General features: G+C 43.2%; 2 protein-coding genes across 4 annotated transcripts; one reads left to right on the forward strand and one right to left on the reverse strand.

The window, feature by feature from the left end:
- Nucleotides 1–7: 7 nt before the first annotated feature.
- Nucleotides 8–24,655, reverse strand: LOC308328975 (serine/threonine-protein kinase VRK1-like). Of its 3 annotated transcripts, none has more exons than XM_080783115.1 (14): nt 24,390–24,655; nt 23,139–23,228; nt 21,956–22,115; nt 19,265–19,320; nt 18,136–18,205; nt 17,256–17,343; nt 16,259–16,367; nt 14,152–14,244; nt 10,352–10,484; nt 9,364–9,484; nt 9,092–9,150; nt 8,810–8,991; nt 4,554–4,893; nt 8–768 (listed from the first exon to the last, which is right to left on the reverse strand). In XM_080783115.1, exons 3-14 carry the CDS (start codon nt 22,113–22,115, stop codon nt 587–589), a joined length of 1,593 nt encoding a protein of 530 aa, XP_080639241.1. In that variant the 5' UTR covers nt 23,139–23,228; nt 24,390–24,655; the 3' UTR covers nt 8–586. The 3 variants fall into 3 exon arrangements, with proteins under 3 accessions (XP_080639241.1, XP_080639239.1, XP_080639240.1); XM_080783113.1 differs by having other exon boundaries at nt 4,554–4,896; nt 24,390–24,652; XM_080783114.1 differs by having other exon boundaries at nt 4,554–4,896; nt 24,397–24,460.
- Nucleotides 24,656–24,702: 47 nt separating this feature from the next.
- LOC308329236 (NEDD8-conjugating enzyme Ubc12-like) lies at nt 24,703–25,194 on the forward strand (the record flags this gene model as incomplete). Its single annotated transcript, XM_080783441.1, has 1 exon — nt 24,703–25,194. One exon carries the CDS (start codon nt 24,703–24,705, stop codon nt 25,192–25,194), a length of 492 nt encoding a protein of 163 aa, XP_080639567.1.
- Between the last annotated feature and the right edge of the window lie 333 nt (nt 25,195–25,527).

Genomic DNA, 25,527 nt, shown 5'->3' on the forward strand with positions numbered 1-25,527 from the left:
AATTAAGAACAATCTAAAAACAATTTCTTCTTTATTACTCCCAACACAGACAGACACCAATATTAACAACAGTGCAGAACATAGTGCGCAAAAAACATCGAATAGATGTGGAAATGTGGTGAAGTGCATGAAGAGACCCAACGTAACGGCAGAGAAGAACAGATACAAATATCCTAAACGAGTCCTTTCTTCAACAAATATCCGGCCCATGGTCTTGTCCGAACACACAGTTGATCTCGTACGACTGCAAAAAACAAATCTACGCTTTCACAAAACTAAAAAAAACATATCCAAACGACTTGAGCCCTTCATGGTGTCAAAATTCTGGGCATGTCACGGGTGGAAAAGAAAATCCATAGTGAGGTTGTATATGGGCTTCTTTTTTTAATATACATTTTTACAAAAATGTTAATGTTTTGCCGTTTTTTTCTCTCACCGCCCCCAACATTTTTGAAAAAGAAAAAAAAAAAAAATCTTGAAAAACGTGAAGAAAATAAATGAAAGTAGGGCATGGGGTTGTTAAAAAAAAGCACGTAGAGGTGAAGGAGGACACAGAGGTGGGTTGAGAGGATACAGGGGGGACAGGTTAGGAAGAGGCCTTCTTGGTTCGACCTCTGGGTTTGGGTTTGTTGGCCTTTAGTCCCGGTGTGGTCTGCGTTCCCGTCTCCGCCAGCGTTCCCGTCTCCGTCAGCGTGGACTTTGAGGCCACGCGTTTCTTGGGGCTGGACACTTTCTTTGGGCTGTCCTCCTTTTTCACAACATTCACTTCTGTGGAGGGGGAATATGTATTCAGATATACAGTCTTCTGGGGAGGGGGAATATGTATTCATATACAGGGGGAATATGTATTCATATACAGGGGGAATATGTATTCATATACAGTCAGTAGTGGGGAAAAGGTACTCAATTGTTTTGCTTACATACTGTAAGCAAAACAATTAAAAGTAAAAGTATCAATACTGCAATATAGATTTACTCTCTTACAAGTAAAAGTCCGGAATTCAAAATGTACTCGAGTCAAAGTACAAAAGGTATTGGCTTCAAAATGTACTTAAAGTATACCAAAAGTTAAAAGGACTCATTGTGCAGAATATCTAGTTTCAAGTTTTTAACCCATTCTGACCTGAGATCAGATTCATACGAGGTTTCCACTGGACACACACTGGTCTGATTAACCCATTCTGACCTGAGATCAGATTCTAAAAATGTCAGTCGTTCTTAAAAAAAATTAAAATAGCAGACCTACAAGCTCGTAGCGCGCCACTCGGTGGCGCGCTATGAGCTTGTAGATCTGCTATTTTTCAATAGCTAAAGCATAACATGATGCTAACACCAAAACGGGTTCCCGTTCAGAATGGGTTAAATGTATTAACAACCACCTTTTGAAAATAGCAGATCTACAAACTCATGGCGATGCGTTGTGATCCTGCAGATGGGCTATTTTCAAATGGCCGAAATGACGTGGGTAATGTAGGATGTTTTGTAATGATAATCCAAATCTACAAAAGTAACTAGTAACTCAAGTTTTCAAAGGGATGTAGGGTGCCAAGAATTTGCGTACGAAAATAAAAAAATATCTAAGACATGAGGTCAGCATACAAAAACATAATACATTTCAAACACAGTAAAAATAGATAATACTGTAAGTTGAAAACAGAAAAAGTGCCCCTCAGGGCACAGGTCTCCACCAGGCCAGGTCAGGTTGTGGCCACCCGACAGCGCTATAATAGGCTAATGTGAAAAGGGTGCCATTTCATCTCACGCCTTGGATGGCAATGGACTCTATGCAGCCAACACCACCACGTTCAGTTTGGGCCACCAGAAGGCTTACGGTCGTGATTTTGTAGGAATACATTTCAGTTCTTTAAACCACACCATCTTTTACCATCAGGGCGACGGTATATGGCAGGGACCAGGTACCCCTTTTGGGGTAGATATTTTTCCAGGTACCCTCTCATCCTCGCAACACGGATAACAATATATTTACAACCACAAGCAGTGTTTCCTGCAGGAAAAAGCTTTGGCATGGTGCTGGGCACAGGCCGCAATTTTGATTAATTAATTAATTAGATTAATTAATAAGATTAATACATTAAGATTAATTTGTATTATTGCTCTTGTATTGCTATTGGAGACACTGGGGGGACACTGGGGGACACTGGGCAGGCACTGAGGAGGCACTGGGGAGACACTGGGGAGGCACTCAGGGGCACACTGGGGAGGCACTGGGAAGGCACTCGGGGGGCACACTGGGGAGGCATTGGGGAGGCACTCAGGGGGACACTGGGGAGGCACTCAGGGGGACACTGTCTAAATGTAGACGTCTAAATGTAGACGTCTAAAATAAATTTCTTTATTGTCTATGTACTGTGTGATCTGTTTGTTTGCATGTTTTATGTATATCCTGATGACTGCTGTGCACAAAAAAAATTCCGAAAGGACAAATAAAGTATCCATCTATCTATCTATCTACTATTTAATTTCATAATGTGATGGCATTGTTTTTCATAGTTTGCGACGTTGACATTATGACATGAGTTAGAAACGTCTTAAATCTGGATTTCTCCAGTTGTTACCGGTGTTGCCATGTCCGCTTGTTATAAGAGACTTTGGGCTTGGCTTCTTTTCATAGACCCGATTGCTTATTTCTCTCACACAATCTGGCGACACCTACCTCTCTTCTTCCAGCTGATAGCAGTGTAACAACCGGTGTTGCCAGATTGTGTGAGAGAAATAAGCAATCAGGTCTAGGAAAAGAAGCCACTCCACAAATGAGCTACTATAATACTTAATATTTATATACTAAGACTATACATCGGCAGCTACTTGAGAATAGCAGATCTACAAGCTCACAATGCCTCGTGAGCTTGTAGATAAGATATTTTCCAAAATAGTTTTTGTTTTATACAAATAAAAAATAAAAACCTGGCACATAACATTTTTCAGATGGGGGTCCGTGTGCACAAATACATGGGCATCCTTTATGACAATGTTTGAGCAGAATCACAGGTTTAAACATCATTAGGGAACAAGCCTAAATGAGCAACTACACTTTAGAAACAAGCCCAAAGAAAACACAATCTGCTGCAACTACTGTCAATCTTTTCAAGCAACTTCACTGAAAAACAAGCCCAAAGTGGCTTATACCAAGCGGACATGCACCGGTAACAACTGCAAGAACTCCACAGGAGATTTAAGACGTTTCTAACTCATGTCAACGTCATAAACACAAATAATACAAACTATGAAAAACAATGCCATCACATTATCAAATGAAATAGTGTGGTTTAAAGAACTGAAATTCATTCCTACAAAATCACGACCGTATTGGCTGCATATAGAGCCCATTGGATGATTTAAAGGCATTTTGTTCCAAAAATGTGTTTTGCAAAAATCCACCTGTTGGTGGCACTATAACAAGGCCAATATGAAAAGGGTGGGATATATTCAGGGCTGCACATAAGTGGCGCGCCAGTGCGCATGTGCCGTCAAAATTCATAATGCGCTGTCAATCAAGCGCCGGGAAGCGCTTCTGCGTACCAACAGCTGGGGCCGCCCAGAATGATTATCATGGCCAGAATACTAGTAAATTCTGTGGCGAGAGCATTTCCCCACTGACTGCCACTCAAAGTAGCTATACTACTGGCCAATCACAGCACGTCTTGCACAAGTGCACTGGCCATTGTGGCCAATCACAGCGCGTCCTTAGTCAAACGAGGGAGGATCCACTCTGTGGGGAGGATTCCAACTTGCTCGTGTGCGATGCAACTTGCTTGTGTGCGATGCCGTCTCTCATGGACTGGCACTGCTGCACAATATGAAGCTTATCAACAATACATGACAACAGCGTGTCCCGACATACTGTCCCTTATTATCGTAAAGTCGGGTAGTGTACACTGTTTATTTTGCACCGAGGAGCCATGTGTCTGACTGTCTTGACTCTGTGTTGACTGTGTGTACGTCGCCTCGGCTAAAAACAAGAGGGAAGCGTGACGTATGCTTCACCGTACGACGTGTCGGATGTTAAACAAATAGGCAATAGCTGATCTTCAAGCTCACAACGTGTCGCCTCCGCAACACGTTGTGAGCTAGTAGATCGGCTATTTAAATAAATAAAAAGTATCTAAATATTGCTTTGATGCTCATATTATCCTTAGGAAGTATTAAGAAGTTTGTATTAGAATATGCATATAGGGCTGGAATACACATGGACCTATAGCTGTAATTTGCAACTCTAGATTTTTTTGTATAAATGGGATGAATCTAGAGTTGCAATACTCTCCATTGACTCCCCAGTCCCCACTTATCCAAAAAAAATGTTTTACAAAAGTCGGCCTCCTGCTGGCGCTACACCCGGCCGTTCTGGAAAAGTTCATGGTTGGCATCCAGGGAGTGTGCAAAAAATTTGGCAAATTTGTGCAAAATCTGGCATCAACCGGGTTAACGGTGCCGAGGATTAGCTCTACACACGGACGGACGCACGCACGGAGTGCAAAACATACTCTCTCCCCATGCCTTCGGCCTGGTGGAGACGAACAACGTAAAACTCTTACCTTTCTGCTTTAGGACCTTCTTTTTCTTAATGGGGGCTCTGTACGTTTCATCGTCGTCGTTGTCGTCCTCATCCGATGTGGCCATCTTCTTCTTCGGGGCCCTCTTTCTCTTGGCTGGAGCTCTGTCTGTCTCGTCCTCCTCGTCCTCCTCATCCGATGTCACAGTCCTCTTCTTCGGGGCCCTCTTTCTCTTGGCTGGAGCTCTGTCTGTCTCGTCCTCCTCCTCGTCGGAGGTCACAGTCCTCTTCTTCGGCGGGGCCCTCTTCTTAACTGGACTTCCGTCTGTTCCGTCGACTGCATCCTCCATCTTATCCAATGTCTTCTGCTTCCTCTTGACAGCCTTCTGAAAGATATGAGCATGAGTGTGTGAGAGAGAGAGAGAGAGAGAGAGAGAGAGAGAGAGAGCGAGAAACAGCCTGGGTCATCGCAATGCAGGCTTATACTGTATTGAACAAAATTAGTGGACAATACATACAGTGGACAATATTATCAGAAACACAAGAGCTAGCCCTGAATGACCATAACAAGTCTGTAACTCTGAGTGTTCAAATGGAACCAAATAGACCCTTACGGGTCCATCCATTCCATCCATTTAAGAACATGAGTTCCTGAGTTTCTCCTGAGTTTCTCCCCAGCGTGGAATCCCTGTCCCTCGATAGAAAATATGAAAAAAGGATATGCACGTCCACAACCCAAGCAGGTGCTACTGCTAAGCAATGAACGGTACACAGAAAATAAATGCTCGCACACCGAAGGCTCAAATGTGACAGGTGCTTTATAGAGCGTCGCAGTCCATCCCCCTTTCAGAACAACGAGTTGCCCAGGAAATGAATCGCAATGCATTTTTCCCATAGGCATTTCTTAAAGTATTTATTTAAAGACTGTTACGCCGCGGACAAAGCCAACTCGGATCGTGACAAATCATGACAATGAACACAATGTTTTGGGCCAATCAAATAATTTATGAAAAGAAAAACAACAAATAGTGTTGTCTCCTGCCTTTATTTTCTTCTTTCTAATGATTTGATCGGCCCAAAACATTGTGTTCATTGTCATGATCCGAGTTGGCTTTGTCCGCGGCGTAACAGTCTTCAAATAAATACTTTAGGAAATGCCTATGAGGAAAATGAACGGCGATTTATTTTCCGGGTCTCTCGAGGGGCGGGACTGGCGACTGCGACACTATTGCAAAGCACTTTTTTGAGGGTTGCGGCCGCATTTGTATGGGTCCCTTTATTTTTGTTTCCTACATTCAGTTTTAAATCATTTCAAAATGATTATATAAAAATAAAAACATTCCGAAGTCATTTCAAGAAGAAATAAACATTTGTTTTCTTTGATTTTCTTTTTAAGAAGTAGTGGGAATAGCTGATCTACAAGCTCACAACGTAGCACAAGAGTTTGGGAACTACTGCTTTATTGCACGGATTATGAAAACTATTCGTCCCTGCATGCCCCCCATGTTGTACCCGTGTCAGAGTACCCATTCCACCCTTCTGCCTGTGTCCCATTTTCTTTGCCCATATATGGATATTTCAGTATCTGTTTCACTGTGTCCCTTTATTCCTATATAGGAGTTCTGTGTCAGGCATTCCCATATATGGAGTGTTATGATGTCAGAACAGGCCAGCTCCATATATGGGCACTGGGCAGGGGCCCTGTCCAGAGGCCTTTTGTGGCAATTCTGGACAACCGTGGGTCCGACCGACTCGACACCGGGCACTGCACTCCCTGTGGGGGTGTGGAACGCATGTGTCGAATTTGAAGTCGGCGGGGCGAACGGTTCTCGAGTTACGTGCATTACAGCGGTACACACAGACAGACACATGGTGCATTTATAGATAGAACAAAAATAAAACACTGTCTGTTGGGTGGAAACCCCCTTCAAATAAAAAAATAGCAGCAGAGCTACGAGCCCAACATACATGTGTCGCTTTGCGCCGCGTCTCAAGCTGGAGAATCTGCTACTTTATACGCCTTATGATTAAGTAGGGCGCTATTCACGACATCAACGATATGTGAAAACAATAACAGTGGTGGTAGTTCTGTGGCCAGCGTGCAGACAAGTCTGCAGGCTGGTCGGTACAGTGGTTTGCAAAAACGACTTCCGGACGGACCACGCTGTATTTGTAATAAAACACTATGAATATGGTATGAAATATCAAACTGGGGATCACATTTGAAGTATGATTGAGAATCATACTTAATGGGGGAAATCAAGCCCTCTCTCCACTCACCCATCCATCTATCACACTCCATCCTTTACCACACTCCATAATGAACAAACCCCTCCCCGTCTCAGACTTGAACTATCCGTCACCCCCAATCCCCCCCCCACACACACACACACATTTTTATTCTCCCTTCACTTGCCTTCCATTTAGACAATTGCTACCCTCATGATGGCCGCCACAGCGCCCGCTGAGGTGAACAGATTGGCGGGATAATTACATACAATAACGCGCGCTGGGGCCAGGTAACCTCTCGGCTGGCACGGGCCACCTCCCCGGTGGCACCGACCATATGTAGGCAGCAGTGCCGCTGTGTTGATATGGGGGGGAGGGGGGGGGGGGGGGGGGGAGAGAGAGAGAGAGAGAGAGAGAGGCCGACAACATAAAGAGCTATATAGAGGGAGAGAGGGAGGGGTTCTCAGTGTAACCGGGGAGAGAATGACGTCCATTATCTCATTTATTGCATGGTGAAATAGGGGTGCCGAATGTATCGATTTAAGCCCAATATATATATAAAAGAAAATCACACCCGTGTGAACCGAGTACACCACACTATCCTAGGGCATAGGATCACGCTGCAGGGTGTGAGCTTGTAGATCTGTTATTCTTTTTGTCACGTACACATCAGGCTGCAATCTTGCAGATACATATTGTATTTTTTTTTTGTAACAAAATAAATAGCCAAAAGCAATGGCTGTTGATGGCTAATGACACCTCTTTTTCCAGGACCCTTGATAAATTCCAAATCTTTTCCAGGACTGGAAAGTGTATAAAAAAAAATATATATATATATATTGTTGTGAGCTGAAACGAATAAGTCCGTTGGACATGGATTGACTGAAAAATGTCTCTAGGCCAAGTCCTAATAAGCAATGTGTGTGAAACAGCGTGAGAAGAAGCCACCCACACACACTATAGCGCCATGTGTCCCATCCTATCACACTTAACACAACATGTAAAATTATGTCTAGGTAGCCATACATGCTAACCAGTTGAAGAAAGTGCAGTTTGAGGGTTTAACGACTGCGGCCATGAAATATCTGAGACCATCAGTGTTTTCTGGAAGACTGAAATAACTAATAACCGAAAATAGAAAAAAAAAACGAAAAATCTACAAGCTTTACAACACGTCGCAGCGTGTGACTGAGAACTTTAATCCACGACTTTCGCTGGACCTTGGTATGACCCGGCCGGGGATTGAACCCCACCTTCCCAGTCTCAGGGCGGACACTCTAACCACAAGGACACTGAGCTGGTCCAAAGACTGTAAAAATGGGACCCAGTGCCTCCCTGCTTGGCACTCAGTATCAAGGGTTGGATTGGGGGTAAATCCCTGTGACATACTATAGCGTCATGTCCAGGGGGTGTTCTTGTACATCAAGCTGCCTCACGCTACAGAAACAGGAGATAGGCTCCTGCCCTATGGGCCTCATGGCTACAGAAACAGGAGATAGTCTCCTGCCCTATGGGCCTCATGGCTACAGAAACAGGAGATAGGCTCCTGCCCTATGGGCCTCATGGCTACAGAAACAGGAGATAGGCTCCTGCCCTATGGGCCTCATGGCTACAGAAACAGGAGATAGGCTCCTGCCCCTATGGGCCTCATGGCTACAGAAACAGGAGATAGGCTCCTGTCCCTATGGGCCTCATGGCTACAGAAACAGGAGATAGGCTCCTGCCCTATGGGCCTCATGGCTACAGAAACAGGAGATAGGCTCCTGCGCCTATGGGCCTCATGGCTACAGAAACAGGAGATAGGCTCCTGCCCCTATGGGCCTCATGGCTACAGAAACAGGAGATAGGCTCCTGCCCCTATGGGCCTCATGGCTACAGAAACAGGAGATAGGCTCCTGCCCCTATGGGCCTCATGGCTACAGAAACAGGAGATAGGCTCCTGTCCCTATGGGCCTCATGGCTACAGAAACAGGAGATAGGCTCCTGCCCCCTATAGGCCTCATGGCTCGGCAAGGCTACTTTTTCGCTCGACCGTCGTGGACGTGGGAGGGGCTCCGTTGAGCGGCTCACCTTAGCGGGGGACGTGGGAGGGGCTCCGTTGAGCGGCGGCGGGGCGCTAAACTCCAGCTTGCCGTCGTCCTTGGAGCCCGCGGCCTTCAGGCCGGCCTGGAGGATGGAGCGCAGCGTGTCGTACGGCGGCTTGTCCTTGAAGTCCAGCGACTTCGCCGCCTCCATGAACTTCTGCAGCTCGTCTGCAGGGGGACAAATCATTAAGACTTCCCCCCATGGATAACTTACAAGAAGGCAAAGAAAGAGTGTGTGTGTGTGTGTGTGTGTGTGTGTGTGTCACACCTGGTTTGTCCTGTGCGGGGAAACACTTGGACATGAACTCAGAGATGTTGTCCCAACTCCTGCAAAGAGAAACTAAAGTTAGCATGTTACGCCTGTCAAATGAGATCTGAAAAGAAAATATCTAAAAAAGGGCTTTGACTCTAAAGCCTAGTAAATTAATTTAAAAAAAATAGTGTTACATTAGCACTACTACGTTACTGTATAGTAGCCTTGAAAAAGTTTTTAAAAAAAATAAGAAAACATTAGAAACTGTAGTGTCAGGCCCCGCTCACCTGATCTTGGAGTCCCTGACGTATACAGGGTCTTGTAGTTTGTCCTCCCAGGGCAGACGGCCACACAGCCACTGTACCATGCAGTATGCCATGATCTCCATGTCTCCTCTCCTACCAGGAGCTAGGAGAGGTATAAACCACATTAACCCATTTAGACCTAAAGGAACGCATCCGTGTCACCTCATAGCTTGAAACGGTTCATTTATACTTTAGCTGTTGAAAAATAGCAGATCTACAAGCTCATTGCAGATCCGCAATCTTGTTTTTAATTGTGAGAATGTGCCGCAAATGTTTGAATATATATTCTATCACAGAGAACGTTTATAACTCATATATTTGCTTCCGCTTCATATTTTGAGATGGGGGTCGGCGGCCAATTACATGTGATTTTTGGGGTCGTTGACATCATAGATACTGTATATATATATATATATATATATATATATATATATATAAAGTATAGATGGCTCAAGGCGGAGTCTCTGACGTAGTTACAATCTTGACGTATTTACAAACGGGTTGGTTTATTACAAACGTTGTCAATGTGGCTATGATTCAGGACGCGTATCTGCTTAATTTTGTGTTTTTTATATGAACGTCGTATAAAAGCATACAAGTATGCGGAGGTCTCTCATCATACTATAATTCTAACAATGTCTGTCTGTGTGTCTGTGTGTCCGTGTGTCTGTGTGTCAGAAACATCGCCGTAGCTCCTTACTGCCATAGTTATGTGTGGCCCCGAGGTAAGATGGCCGCCACGTAGCAACGTCGCGCTCAGAGTTGGCCAGAGCACGGGTGGAGCCATCTAGCTTTCTTATATAAATATATATATCTATGCTTGACATGACATAGTTTGAGAGAATCACTGACATAGAAACATGGGTATTTTTTCAGACAACCGCCACAATTTGGAAGACATTTTGCAGAATCTAGTGCTCAAGGTATCATCAATGGGTTCATGGATTATCTACAACGGCCTGGTACTCACAGACTCCTTTGTGGGCATCGATGCTGGTGAACTCGATGGTGCCGTCGTGACATCTCTTGGGGTCCTCCTTGTACTCCTTGAGGACTCCCTCTGGACAGTACCTATAGGCCAGCCCATAATCCACTAAATACACCTACCAAATGCACAGAGAACACACACACACATTCACGCATGCATGCCCAAATCCACAGAGACACACAAACACACGCATTCACGCATGCAGACAGACACTCGTGGTAAGAAACGCCGCTGAATATGTTCACACATACACACACAGGCGGCCATTTTTCCCTTTACATCGTACTCTGGGGGGAAACCACCGCCGCTTGTGTGAAGATGGTCAATTTCAAAGCGTTAAAAATGGGTTACTTTGTTAATGCTGCAATAACGTCCATGTCTTCCACTGGTCTCACTTATGACAGATGTCGTCATGCTCGCTCCGCCAGGGGAGATATTGAATGTATTCAGGGTAAGCAGGGCTACATGTTCAGTGTTAAGTAAAAGTAAGTACCGGTAAGTAAAAGTATCAATACTGCTATATACAAATAGTAAAAGCCCCAAATTCAAACATTTACTTGAGTAAAAGTACAAAAGTATTGGATTCAAACTGTGCTTAAAGTACCAAAAGTAGAACGTACTCATTCAGCAGAATGTCCCATTTAAAAGTTTTCAAATGTATAATAATCTTTTGAAAATGGCAGATCTACAAGCTCACAATATAATAATGTACTAAGTTACAGTGGGACAGACTTGTTTATTTTCTTTTTTACAAAAAAAAAAGTTAAAATATGGGGGTGCATACTAAGTATTGGTTAGACATGGGTTAAGGTTAGGTTTAGGTGTGCTGCCCCGTGTTTTGGGTTTGAGATAGGTTGTAGTTGTTGGACTAATGACTGGTCTAACCAATAACTAGTCTAAACCAAAAACTGTGTAAACTAAGTACTGCACCCAAAATATAGAGAAGTACTTTCATGTAACTTCATGACATTATTTTTGTAAGAATAGGAATGACTTCCATTCTCAAAAGGTGGGTGTCTCATTTTTAAAACAAACAACTGCTCTTGGTCTCATAACATCCTCATACAGAACAATTGGCTACTGGTGGAGATAAAAACGCAAAATGCGGTATAATAAATATGAAAATGTAAACATTATTATGTTATAATTTAGCTATTGAAAAATAGCAGATCTACACGCGCATAAAATCGTGAAACTGTGCCTCACATCTTTGAATATATATTCTTGAAATAAAGGGACGTGAACCAGACAAACATTGCTAATAACTCCAGGGCAAGCCGGGCTATCAAACCGGCACGGTGTGCAAAAGAAAAAGAAAGGAAAAAGAGACCTCGCCACGCACAGAAACCCACAGGGGACCCATTTCGAAATTGTCATTTAAAAAATAGCGCATTTAATAACGCCACCAACGATACATTATTAATTCCTAAATTAAATATTTGCCCCCGCCCCCGCCTTGTTTGCTCCAAACAGCTCTGTGCCGCTGCCTAATCTTCCCAACGTTTGGATGGCACACGATAACATCCCCCTCTCTCAAGCGCACGCACGCGCACACACACACACACGCGCACACACACAGGATGCTCCGATCAGGTTTTTTGGGACCGATAGCGATCACCGATTGTTTTTCTCATCGGCCGACACCGATAGGTCCGATACCGAGACTGATCTTGTGAAATATTGAAAATTATAAGTCAAAACTGTTCCTGTGTGACGTGTGTCACAAAAATGTTAAATGATGTTATACTATATATATATCTGATTGATAAGTGGAATAAATGTCAGTTTCTCCAGGGTAAATTGCCGATCATAGATGTGGTAAATGCCGATTACCGATCAGAGTGAATATCGGGCGATATGGCCGATCGCAGGCCGATTATCGGAGCATCTCACACACACACACACACACACACACACACACACACACACACACACACACAGCGTCCTTCTCCCGGTCCTAATTGAATCCAATATGTCTGATGCAACACTCAGGCATACGATGGCGTCCAACACCGAAATATAGCCAATCTACCATCTCACAATGCGTATTTCTTTACCCAGCGTACGACAAAGTATGTATACATCAGAAGAATTGAAACTTAACGAAGCAGTGAAACTGCATTCGAATCAAATACATTATACCATAATTCCTTTACTTTTTAAAGTTACTGTAGTGAATAGGGCCCGACTGATATCGGTTCTGGCCGATGTATTGATCATTAACTTGACATCGGTACCATGCTGTCAATTAGCACAATTTCCACTGCCATGCCGTGGCCTCAATGTGTCCTGATTTTTTTAGTTAAAAAATATATATATATATAAATGAAACATTTGATTATGTTTGTGCCCGAGCTGACAGACTGCTAAAACATCAGTTTAAAATATAGATTGTATAAGAATATTTTGCACTCCAAAATATGGGTCAAAACGCATTGGTTAACAGTGGGCTATATAGGACTGGATCTGGCATGGCTCAGATTGTAGTTTAGGTTAGCAGAGGTCAAAAGGAGAACTTTGGCTTCAATGGGAAGCCAACTGTTTTAAACCTGCTAATTTCACTGTGCAGCTAGCACTAGGTTAAATCAGGACCATTCAGAATCTATGGCATTGTCAGCAAGGCTGGAAAACGTGTGAACACTTTCAGAGAAAAGCATTGGTTGTTGGGAGTAATAAAGTCCCCTTCAGACTTAATTCATTTAACCGATTCACTGCACACACTATAGATTAAGGTATTAATTTGGTAATACATGGGAAATTCATTCCGAATTAGATTCTTGGAGATTTCAAACATTTAGTAGTCAAGAGCACCAGCAGGCAGGTGAACAAACCAAACCACATGCATATTTTATATTTTTTACAAGCAGGTTATTAATAAGATTGCAAATTAATTGGTTCAACATTGAGTTTGGGGAAATTTGCATTCCAAAAAAAACATCACCAAAGTAAAAGGAGAAACCGATCATTGCCGTCAGGCAGAACCCTTCCATATCCATATTTTATGTTATTTTATTTTATTTGTTTGATAGTGAATGCCTTACTGCAGTCATAAGTAGTCTAATTTTGTATGTATTTTAAGTGTCTCTGTGGGTTTCAGATTCTGAACCAATGAAAAGAGATTGTGACTAAATGAACAGTAACTAAATTGGTTATTGCTCATATGCAGTGGTGGACGTTTTACTCAACACTTTGACCTCTATTAATGAGTTGCCTGCGATTCGCGAGTTGCCAGAGTTATGTTTTCATCGTTTAATCGACGTTTTTAAATCAGTTTTAAGTCATGCGAGCAATCCACCGGACAGAATGGGATACGAGACGCGTTTTGATGACGTCATGGCAAAAAGGTCCGTTGCGCCGGCGTGCAAAGGGTTCTGGGAAATTGAGTCCCATTGTTTACAACGGCGAATTTGCCGGAGGAACAAGCAGTGCGCTGAGCGGGCTGTTGTTGTGATCGCCGCTATGGAATACTTGTCTACAGACTCTACACTACAACATTACTCTGTTTTAACCCATTTTGGGGCCGGAACGCCTTTTGGTGTTAGCATTATGTTATGCTTTAGCTATTGAAAAATCGAAGAACCACGGACATAGAAACATAACTTTTTCAGAAAACGGTCAGGATGTAGAAGACGTATGTCTGTCCCAGCTACTGACACACTGCTCGTATGTCTGTCCCAGCTACTGACACACTGCTCGTATGTCTGTCCCAGCTACTGACACACTGCTCGTATGTCTGTCCCAGCTACTGACACACTGCTCGTATGTCTGTCCCTGCTACTGACCTGATTGGGGTCTCTGTAACTCAGGACCAGGTTGGAGGCCTTAATGTCGGCGTGCACATACTCATGTTCATGGATGTACTCCAGAATGTCCAGCTAAACAAGACAAAAAGGGTAGAAGAAAGCAATTTTATTTTACACACTATTGTTTGATATCTTGTACCTCACTTTTTTGAGTGGTGAAACCACTCTTATAAACAGCTATAGACAGTGTAGGCATGCCACGGTATGAGATTTTACAGTACGGTACGGTGCCGGTATTGATAATCTATACCTTGGTATTCCACGGTATTTATAAAAATAAAAAGCCCCCCCCCCCCCCCCACCTATGTCTAGAGAGTAGACTATACCCCCACCTCCTTATAAACCCTTCTTTGTTCCCCAACCTGCAGGCCTACATATCTTATTTATTTATTACCTTTTATGATAATTTGAATTTTGTTATTTGTCATGATTATGAATTGATTGAAAGTCCTTGCTGTCTTGTTTCCATTGGGTCCTGGGCCAGGGCCGAATGGAACAAGACAGCAAGGACTTTTTTCAGTGATCCCTTTGTAATGTGTTTGACTGTACCCTATACTGATTACATTTCTGCCAATAAAGTATTCAATCAATGAATCAATAGATATTCCCCACTGTATTTCACTGTACTATGGCTCCCCCTAATGGCCGTTTTAATGGCGTACCCTGTAGCAGAGGTAGTGCAATCTGCGCATGCTCACAACTGTCACTGTGTGCCTCCATGTTGACACTAGTTCACTCTCATAGTACATAAGGAAATATGGAATATACAATTGGATCTGGGTGTCTTTCAGCAACACTAACTCAAAGGTAGGAAGCAACTTTTCAATCTACTGCAGCTGTGTGGTGAAAATAAATGTTTTGCCTTCGTGTGCGAGTGGAGTTGCTTTGCCTATGCGCAGCATGCGCCGCCCACCGACGCTGTATTAAAATACCGTATGCTCGGAAATCTCACGGTATTATCAACACCGTGGCTGTTCCTGTCGCGGTATTACCGAAATTCGGTAACCCGCGGCATGCCTAATAGACACACAGGGCTCCATTTTCGTCACCGCTAAAGCCCTTATCCCTAAACTTCTTTGCCTTCTTCTTCTTTTTTTTTTTACTATTTTGCAAAACATTTCTGAATAGTTAAAATGGCCCAGTCTACAAGCTCACAACGTGTCAATGTTGATTGGCTAGTTGAACTATTCACAAATGTTTTTCAAAATAGTAAAAAAAAAAAAGGCAAAGAAGTTTAGGGTTTAGGGTGACGAAAATGGAGCCCTAAGTGTCACTGTTGCACACCCTAACACACAGACACAGACACAGTCTAGGAAGGAGGGCTTGTACAGTACAGTACAGTACAGTACAGTACAGCTCACTTCAGAGTTCAGACGGGTCTGATTTCTTGTTACACTGACACACCTATTCAGATTGATTTGGCAATATCTACGAAGCAACAGCTGATGAAGCATACTGTATTATAGGAACGTGACCTACAGTAGGTGGGGAATCATGTACGCTACTTCTCACCGTGACGGTGCCATTGCTGAATAAGTGACAGAGCAATAAATCATCTTCTGTCGTCATTATAAAATAAAATAAACAGCCAATCAGTGTTGATTTCGTTGAAGAAAAGTTTGTCAACTACTTTTTTATCATGACGAAAACTAAATGGAAACTAAATTAAAACTAAGCTATGACGACAAGAACTAAGAGTAAATGTATTGACAATTGTGTCAACAAATAAAAACTAGACTAAAATGTTAGGAAGGTACTAGTGGACAAGAGATCCAGTATAAGTCAAAGACAAGTCATTGTACATGCGTGTGCTTGTAGATGGATGGGTTACATGCTGAAAATAGCAGATCTTGTAGATCGCCTATTCTCAGAAAGTGTAAAGCCGGTCATTATGACGGCATCAAGGCCCGCCAAAATACACTAAATCAACGGTAGATTTAGTCGACAAAAATCTTATGGTATTTAGTGGACTAAAACTAGACCAACACTAAACATTCCAGGTGACTAAAACGAAATGAAAATTATTCAAGAGACTACGACTAAAAAACTAAAATCAAGATTTGCTGTTAATAAAATCAACACCGACCAGGCGCAGCCCGAGCTGCAGGACCAGTTTTCTGGGGAACTTCCCGCCGCTCTGTTCAAACTTCTTCTGGAGGTCCGTGCCACACCGGTCCATCACCATGAACCTGTACCTGGGATGGGGAGGGGGGGAGGAAAAGGGTTTATAGTAAGGTCCATGACCATGAACCTGTACCTGGGATGAGGGTTTATATAGTAAGGGCATTTTATCAGGTATTTGACCAATCTGGGAACTACATCGTTACCAAGAAATTTCTTTTTTTTGAAAGGTCGTGAAAATGTGCCTCAAATCGTTGAACATATATTCTTTCAGAGCCAACGTTTTTAACTCAAATCTTTTCTTCTGGGGGGAGGGGTCCCTGAAACAACATATTTTCAGGTGGGGGTCGGCAGCCAATTACATATAGTGTTTGGGGTCCTTGACATGAAACACTTTGAGAACCACTGTCAGGATCTAGAAGACATTTGTAGAATCATCCTCAGGTCTAAATGGGTTAAAGTTCAGATTCATCGGTATCATACTAAATGGATTGGAAGTAGATTAATAATCTTGGGAGCCCACTTGAAAAATCACTGTTTTATTCAAAAACTCATTGATTGATTGATTAAACAGAATGTATACAGCAACAGAGTACAGTCAAACACTCAGTCAAAAAGGGATAGCACCAAAAAACAAAGTCCTGGTTCTAAGTCCTGGTAAAGTTGTGGACTTTAGCCAGATGAAGGGAACAGTGAAGCCTGACAGATATGTAGTGGTGCGCCAGTGTGTCTTGACCACACATAGGCAATCTACACGCTCACAACATGTCGCCAGGCGATGTGTTGAGGGCTTGTAGATCCGTCTAGTTTTGGTGCACAACAAACAACAAAGCATAAACCAGGCTCGACTCCCGCTCAGCCTTTTTCTTCAGCTATTATTTGTCGCTAAAAACGGGCAACTACAATTCCTTAATTACTTCTGAAACAATAACTGCGAATTATAAAAGAAGGAAGCAGCTTACTTTTTCCCTCCTTTCTCATGCTGACCAGAGCCCCAGTACTTTGGAACGCCCAGATGTTTCAGCTTATGAGACCTCGTCCAACTCTCAACTGAAGGACAAAGAAAAAAATGTACAAAATACACACACGTTACGTTTTTTTAAGTCTGAAAGCGTGTTAAGAACACTCCCTCAAAACTACTGTGAAACAGACCGCAGGGTAAGCTATAGATACAAGTGTTGGAGCTGGTGGGTGACGCCGGTGACACTCAAAGTAATAAGTGTAATTCCACAGGGGGGGGGCAGGTACGGGAGGCGCGACCGCAAACTAATCTGCTGGCGAGACAAATATTTACCAACAACGCAACAACGGCCATGAATAAAATATGAGCGTTCGGTTCCTTAGTAATATAACGGCTAATCGTCAGGGGAGATTGACATTTGGATTGTTATTATATAAAATGCAAAGCCGTGGCCTCGGGGCGAACGACACCAGCCACCAGAAGCAGTGTTGGGGATGAGAGTCCTCCTCTGCAAGGTCTCCTCCGTGGAAAAGCTACCACTTTTTCTTGTTTATTTAATTAAGAAAGTTTGAACCGCCGGTGAGAGACTGTGCTGTGTCTGTTCTTTATTTGTTGGCTCACTTTAATGTGCGTTTGTGCGTACGTGTACTTGTATTACTATACTTGTGAGGACCCCCCCCCCCCCGCAAGTATAGTAGAATTCAAGAAACTAAGACATTGTGAGGGCATTTTCCTGGTTTTCCTCAAAAGAGAAATGGCTGATTAGATGCATGACACCAGGTATGAACCAAGTGATAAGGTTCAAAACTGCTAAAACCAAAAAGGTAAATGGCATTTATAAAACTGAGTGAGTCACACACACACAGTCATGTCATACTTACTCTGATCAGGCCTGGCCGCTCTCATGTAGAACTTGAGCTCGGAGAACAACGGGCCGCTTTCACTGGGCTCCTGTAGTGGAGAGAGGAGACATCAACTCACATAACAACCCTTATCTCCAGATTTTAACTCATATATATTTGCTAATTTACGCCCCACTTGATCACACTACAGCATGCCCCGAAAAGGTAGGTCACGATTTACAAGTAGATCCCAAAGGTTGTGCATGAAGATCACATGATATGCCCTGGGCCTAAAGAATATTTAATTTAAATACAAAAAATTATAAAAACATCAAAAAGGGCCCGTCACCTCAGACCCACAATGAAAGATCTTGTTTTCAAGAGTGTTGCTGTGCACAAAAACATCTGTAGCATTACAAATTCAATACATTAAAAAGGAATGGATAGCAGTGGTTAATATAGACGAGTCAAACAGGACTACCAGGCTATTTTTTTTTACAAGAACCAGTCGGTGTTAACGGCAGCTTACAGAATTGGTTAATAGGCACACCGCCAAACACCCAGTTACAGCTAAATATGATTTCAGAGAAATAGCTCTAGGCACCATTTAGCCACACGTGAGCTTCTAGATCACCCAAATCTGTTAATTCACAGTGATGGCATTGTAGTTCTGGAGGAACACGAGTGACCTATTGCCTACGACCCCCATCTGAAAGAAGCTCCACTCTGGTTTCTGGTTAATAATGCCAACACATCCATGCATAAAAGGCTTTTATACACTTAAGAAATTAAACGTATACACATAAAACAGGGTTGTTGTAGCTCTGTGAAAGGGATTTTTCACTGGCAAGGTTTAGGCCTGCACAACTTCTTAAATATAAAAATAAAATGCTTTTTAAATAGGCTTTTATAGGCTAAATGAATGAAGAAAAAAAGTAATGCACATATTGAAATTGAAAATAGGGTTAATGTAGCTCCATAAAAGTAATTTTTCTCTGGCATGGTTTAGGTCTTTCCATCTAGCAAGGAAAGGTAAATGCAAAATACCCGACAAAATGGCTTTAATCCCCCCCATCAAGTATTTTATTTTATTTGGCGACATGCATAAACTGCGCCGTATCTAAGCAAATTAGGAAAAAGGGAAATTGGTGCAATTAGTTAGTCTTACCACTTTGATCACATATGGAGCGTCAACCCCTACAGCTTTTGCCGAATTTTCATCAGCTGTAAAATAAACAGAAAAGGATTTTCATACGACTTTAATGAAATTATAGCTCATATACAATCTACTGCGCTATTGGAGATGCAGCAAGTGATTTGTTTCTTATTTTCATTAAACTAAGTGTTACATAGCTCTATATTCTGGTAGTAGTCATTGCTATATCCCATTCTGAACGGGAACCCATTTTGGTGTTAGCATCATGTTATGCTTTAGCTATTGAAAAATAGCAGATCTACAAGCTCATAGCGCGCCACCGAGTGGCGCGCTACGAGCTTGTAGGTCTGCTATTTTTGAAAAATCGAAGAACGACTGACATTTTTTAGAATCTGATCTCGGGTCAGAATGGGTTCATCAGACCAGTGTGTTTGTCCAGTGGAAACCTCGTATGAATCTGATCTCAGGTCAGAATGGGATATAGTGTTGTTCAGTAACAGGAGTCTCCATGTATCTCCACCTCGTTAGTGAAAAGAAAACACATTTTCAGGTCAGGAAACCAATTTTATCCAATCAGGAGAGAGAGCGCTCACACTGGACCAATCAGTGAAATTGGAAGTGATGGCATGTGAGCAGGGGGGGGGGGGAATGTTAACTAGGACACTATCAAATTGAAGCCGATAAATGGTCACTCTCCTGATTGGATGAAATGTGTTTATTTTAACCCATTCTGACCTGAGATCAGATTCATACGAGGTTTCCACTGGACACACACTGGTCTGATTAACCCATTCTGACCTGAGATCAGATTCTAAAAAAATGTCAGTCGTTCTTCGATTTTTCAAAAATAGCAGACCTACAAGCTCGTAGCGCGCCACCGAGTGGCGCGCTACGAGCTTGTAGATCTGCTATTTTTCAATAGCTAAAGCATAACATGATGCTAACACCAAAATGGGTGCCCGGTCAGAATGGGTTCATAGACTGGATTTTCGGTGGTGAGGTGTAACCTGACGCTGCCAGATCCAAGAAGCTTGCTACACAAATTTGTTTCACAGCTTGTTATTGGGATCTGGGATCTCGGGAGCAAATTCGATGACAGGGCTGTTCCTTTTTTTCCAAGATACTTGGTAGATGATTGGATGGACCGTCTGTCTACATGTCTATCACCGTGTGGGCGTGCAAACACAACCAATCATATTGACGTGTCTTTCGCACGGTTTTTCGCACATGTCCCGCCCTTAGCTCACGCTGATTGGTTACCCAATACCGCCCCCAGCTGGCAGAGTCAGGTTAGGTGAGGTGACCACCGGAGCTGAAATAACGCTGAGCGGTGGCGAGTAAAAACAGAGAGAAGGGCGGTGGCGGTGGTTTGCTCTTCACCGCGGCTCAGTGACGTCATTTTGTAGTTCGGTGGTCACCTCACCTCACCACCGAAAATCCAGACTATGTATGAGCCTTTAAGAGCTGGCAATGCCAGCCGTTACGAACCCTCGATGTGAAAAGGGTTGAAAAACCACTGCTATAAAAGGTTATTTAATTATCCAGCCTTTGAGCCAAAGAGCACCATTTGTTGAGATATAGTGAAGTCTCTCAGACAAAAATAATAATAATATTTTGTTATTCTTGAAAAATAACAATTATTCTACATTCTCTAATTGTGTAGCCTGCTTGCAAATTAAGCAATACAGATGTTTAACAATAATTTAACTGTTGAGAAAGTAAAATGAAACCAAATGGAGCCACACAGGTCTGTTTGGTTTCATTTTGCGCTAGAGTTAAATTATTATAAAGATCTATAAGGGCCCATTTGGTTACCAACGTTCCATCATTTAGCTGGGGACCACCTGGAAGCTCCTCAAGGACCACTGGTGGTCCCTGGTCTGGACCACTGGTGGTCCCTGGTCTGGACCACTGGTGGTCCCTGGTCTGGACCACTGGTTGGGAACCACTGCATGGTAGCAATGATTACTATCAGGATACAGATTTACAGATTACAGCTTTTAACCCAAAACAATATATCAATCGCACCACCTTGTTAATTGCAAGGCCTCCTTCAATGTACAGCAGTGTCACGTACAGAAAACAGCACTGTAGCAGTACAAGCTCAGAACGTGCTGATTGCTCCTGCTTCAATTGATTTATTTTACTGATGGTTGTTCTGTATAAAGTTCCTTTGTAATTTTACCCTGATTTATAATAGTTGTGTTGGATGTATTGTTTTGGGACTGTATTTTGTGTATTGTAAGTGTAACCTCGGCTACGTTGAACATGAGGGCTTGCCCTCAACTGTATTTCCGAGTATAAATAAATGTGAGAAAGAAAGAATGAATGAAATGTGCAACGAGTTGCAAGCTTGTATGCAAGCCGTTTTTGGCGCGAGACACTGGCATAAGACAAAGTTTAAATCTGGCTTTAGCTTTTGACACGTAGACATGGAATTTGACTATTTGTCAACCTTTGTGAAGGTTTTTACATTCTCAAAACTTTTTTTTTGGTCACGCATTACTTCCAAGGTCAAGAGTGGGTCTATACAGAACTGTATACAGTAGTTTCCAAATACAAGCACATTCAATACTTTCCAGGAACACGGTACAAACACTGAAATAGCATATTTTTCCAAATCATCAGACATTATCTTAAAAAAGGCATTTATCTTTCATACAAGTAGTACAAGATTCACTATCCACCCGCTCCATTACTTACCCAAATAGAGTAGGCCAAAGCCCCCTTGACCAATCGGTGCACCGAGCTTCCAGGATTTTTTCACCATATCTGTGAGGACCTCTCCGGGTGGAAACTCCTCTGCCAGCTTCCTCTTGGGAGGAGCTCTCGGCTTCCCTGCTGCCTTGGCTTTAGGAGGCATCTGAGACACACAGAGAGAAGCCACCTGATCAGTCTATCACCAGTGTATCCCAAGGTGGGGTCCGGGGACCCCCAGGGGTCCTCGAGGGAGTTCCAGGGAGTCCCCAGCAAGATGATAGTTAGGAACCAAATGGACCCTTATAACGGGGCCCATTTGTACACTCTCAGAGTTAAATTAACATTGATTTTACAATATAAATTGAGGTTCCCAGAGATAGAAATGCTATTAAATGGAAGTCCGTAGACTAATGCATGTCAAAGTGGGGGTCCTTGAAATTAAACGGGTTGAGAATCAATGCCATGAAAATCTTCTCTTATGGGGGGGTCCCTGGCATATCTTTTCAAATGGGGGTCCGCGAGCTGATTAGTGTCAATTTGGTGGTCCTTGTCATGAAAAGGTTTAGGAACCACTGGTCTACACATCACTAACCTCACGTCACCAGACTTAAGGAACCACTGGTCTACAGATCACTAACCTCACGCCACCAGGCTTAAGGTTTAGGAACCACTGGTCTACACATCACTAACCTCACGCCACCAGGCTTAAGGTTTAGGAACCACTGGTCTACACATCACTAACCTCACGCCACCAGGCTTAAGGTTTAGGAACCACTGGTCTACAGATCACTAACCTCACAACACCAGGCTTAAGGTTTAGGAACCACTGGTCTACAGATCACTAACCTCACGCCACCAGGCTTAAGGTTTAGGAACCACTGGTCTACACATCACTAACCTCACGCCACCAGGCGCTCCACCTCGGAGGAAAGCCTGGTCTGCGTTACTGAATTGCTGTGCGATCCGGTCGGGAGCGGACGATAACTTTACGTCATCAAGCCGGGAACCCTCAATCTGGAACTCCCTTTCCCTCAAACAGGAAGAATAGGTCCAGATTGAGGGTTCTGGCCCGATGACTACAAAATAATGACTACGACATGACGTGACAATATCAGCCGCTCCCCAACCGGATCATAAACCAGAAAAGGAATGCTTATACCCAGGCTAACACATCACTTGTTCTCACCTTGAAGGGGTTCCAGGTGGTCCGCAGCTAATGTATTGATAGTGTGCGTCTCGATCTCTCTCCTGGAGACCAAGATTACAGACAGTAGGCCTACAAGTAAACAAAAAGAAGAAAAAATATATATAGCAGATGTCTAGCTTATGTGAGTTAGTACAGCTGTATTCAAAATGTATACGGGAGCACACAAATATTGTCTCCTACAACGGTCATACCCGTCACGTTATGACATCAATAACTACCGTTTTACTTTCATAAAGTTCATAACCAACGTGACATACATGGCTCATATATGGACGTATACTACTGTATTCTTTCATGTTTAATGTAAAGCACATCCCCTTTGGTTTAAATGTGTTATACAAACGTGGCTTACTTTTTTGTATATACCTGTAAACAATGTGAGAAGTTTCAACTGAATCAGCTTCGTTTGACTACATAATACTAAGCTACTGATACATAGGCTATTGTTGCTATCTGTTGTCAGCTTTAGCCAACTTATTTTTGCATCCTACAAGTATTGGTGGCTCGTGCAATAGGTCGGATATAGACAACAGTCTTTGTAAACCAGTCGCTAATTAGCTGTGTTTAACTTACAGCTGATACAACAAGACGTCGCCACACGTGAACGAACAAGATGCTCAACTTCAAAAAGCCCTCGTGAAAAGCTCTTTTATTAACGTGTTTTTTTTCTTTGCCATGAAAAAAAAAGCAGCCTCAGTCTACGCCTTGTTGTTGGTTACCATTCCATGTTCAGCCAGTGTCAACCGGTCTACAGCCCGCCCACCACAACATCCTTCCATTTCCACACACACACACACACGAAGGCAAGCAGACAAACCACTTCCGTATCCGAATTCTAGTATCCAGACCGGATGCGCAAGCTGGAAAGGCGAAACGAACCCCCCCACCAGCCTATAGCTTCTTGTAGCCAATGCGTGCTTTTTTATTTAAAACAAGCGACACGGTTTAGTTTACATACAATAACCACAACTATCCAACTGTGTCCATTTATTTAAAGTTCCAGTTAAAGACGTGGGTTAATTAAGGTTACACCCTAGAGGCAAAGTAAACTATAGCCACACAAACAGAGCGACGCATTCATGTTGCTGTAGCATATAGCATATAGCTAACGTTAGCTACCGGTGGCCGGTTAAAAGTTAGCCCGTCCGGGACACTTCCGTGATTGAGATTAGACTCATGTTAATAATATGCAGAAATGTGTGGTGTGCTAATAAACGCCGAAATGCGAACCTTTTACCGTCACCGTGTTGCTGTCACCAAGTTTATATTCCTTCAGCTGCTCCACCGAACTTCCCGCAAAAGTCAACACAAATTAAGTGCGTCACCGGCGTCACGAGTTTTATTGGTCAACTCTGTCTCTGACGTCACCGCACGCGCTACTACCGCCGACGTCATCGTCGAAATAAAACAGCGGTGCTCAGTCACTTTGCAGCGTATTGGCCTCTAGAATCATTGCAGTCAATTTCACCAAGCTCACATAAGAGGGGAGAGAGAAATATACTATATTATCCAACTAAATTATAATCCACAACTTGTGTGAAATATGTTCAAACTGGGACTAGGGGCCAAGACAGCCAGAGGTGGCGGTGCCAAAGCCAAGGCAGCCCATCTCCGAATCCAGAAAGACATCAACGAGATGACCAAGTCAAAGACTTGGTCACTCGATTTCCCAGATGCCGACGACCTGCTCAACTGCAAACTGACCATCCAGCCAGACGAAGGTTTTTACAAGGGCGGCAAATTCATCTTCAGCTTCAAGGTCGGACTGGGTTATCCCCACGATCCTCCCAAGGTGAAGTGCGAGACCAAGGTGTATCACCCCAACATCGACCTCGAGGGAAACGTTTGCCTAAATATCCTACGGGAGGACTGGAAGCCCGTGTTGACGCTGAACGCCATCATCGTAGGTCTCCAGTTCCTGTTGCTGGAGCCGAACCCCGACGACCCGCTGAACAAGGAGGCGGCAGAGCTCCTGAAGAATAACAAGAAGGAGTTTGAGAAGAATGTTCAGCGGTCTCTGAAGGATGCTAAATAGCTGCCTTCTTAACCTCCCTATAGTCGCTGGCAGCGCATACAGTAGGCTACCATCACCATCACCCCCACCAGCCAGCCAACCAACAACCTTGTTTGCGTATGCCTTGCTCAGCGGCAGTGGTATTATCATGCCAGAATCTACACGGTAAAATTCCTTCATGACGTCCACGTGTTCACTGAGTTTGAACCATTTGAACCCCTGGTGGTCCCGGACCTGATATAAAAAAACAAAATAAAGGACAATCCATCTCCCTCTTCAGTTAATTTGCACATAACTGGGGGCACCAGGTTAAACAACCACACACAATTAACTCAAATTGAAACTAAACTTAAC

Source organism: Protomyctophum bolini (genome assembly GCF_963924005.1).
Source record: "Protomyctophum bolini genome assembly, chromosome: 15".
Lineage (NCBI taxonomy): Eukaryota > Metazoa > Chordata > Actinopteri > Myctophiformes > Myctophidae > Protomyctophum > Protomyctophum bolini.

Excerpts from the sequence above, each read along its gene's own strand:
- LOC308328975 (XM_080783113.1), bottom strand. The coding sequence starts at position 22,115 with ATGCCTCCTAAAGCCAAGGCAGCAGGGAAGCCGAGAGCTCCTCCCAAG. Across the intron at positions 14,245-16,258 it reads TGCAGCTCGGGCTGCGCCTG|CTGGACATTCTGGAGTACAT; the intron begins GTCGGTGTTGAT and ends TGTCTTGTTTAG. Across the intron at positions 9,485-10,351 it reads CGATGCCCACAAAGGAGTCT|CTCCTGGTAGGAGAGGAGAC; the intron begins GTGAGTACCAGG and ends TACCTCTCCTAG.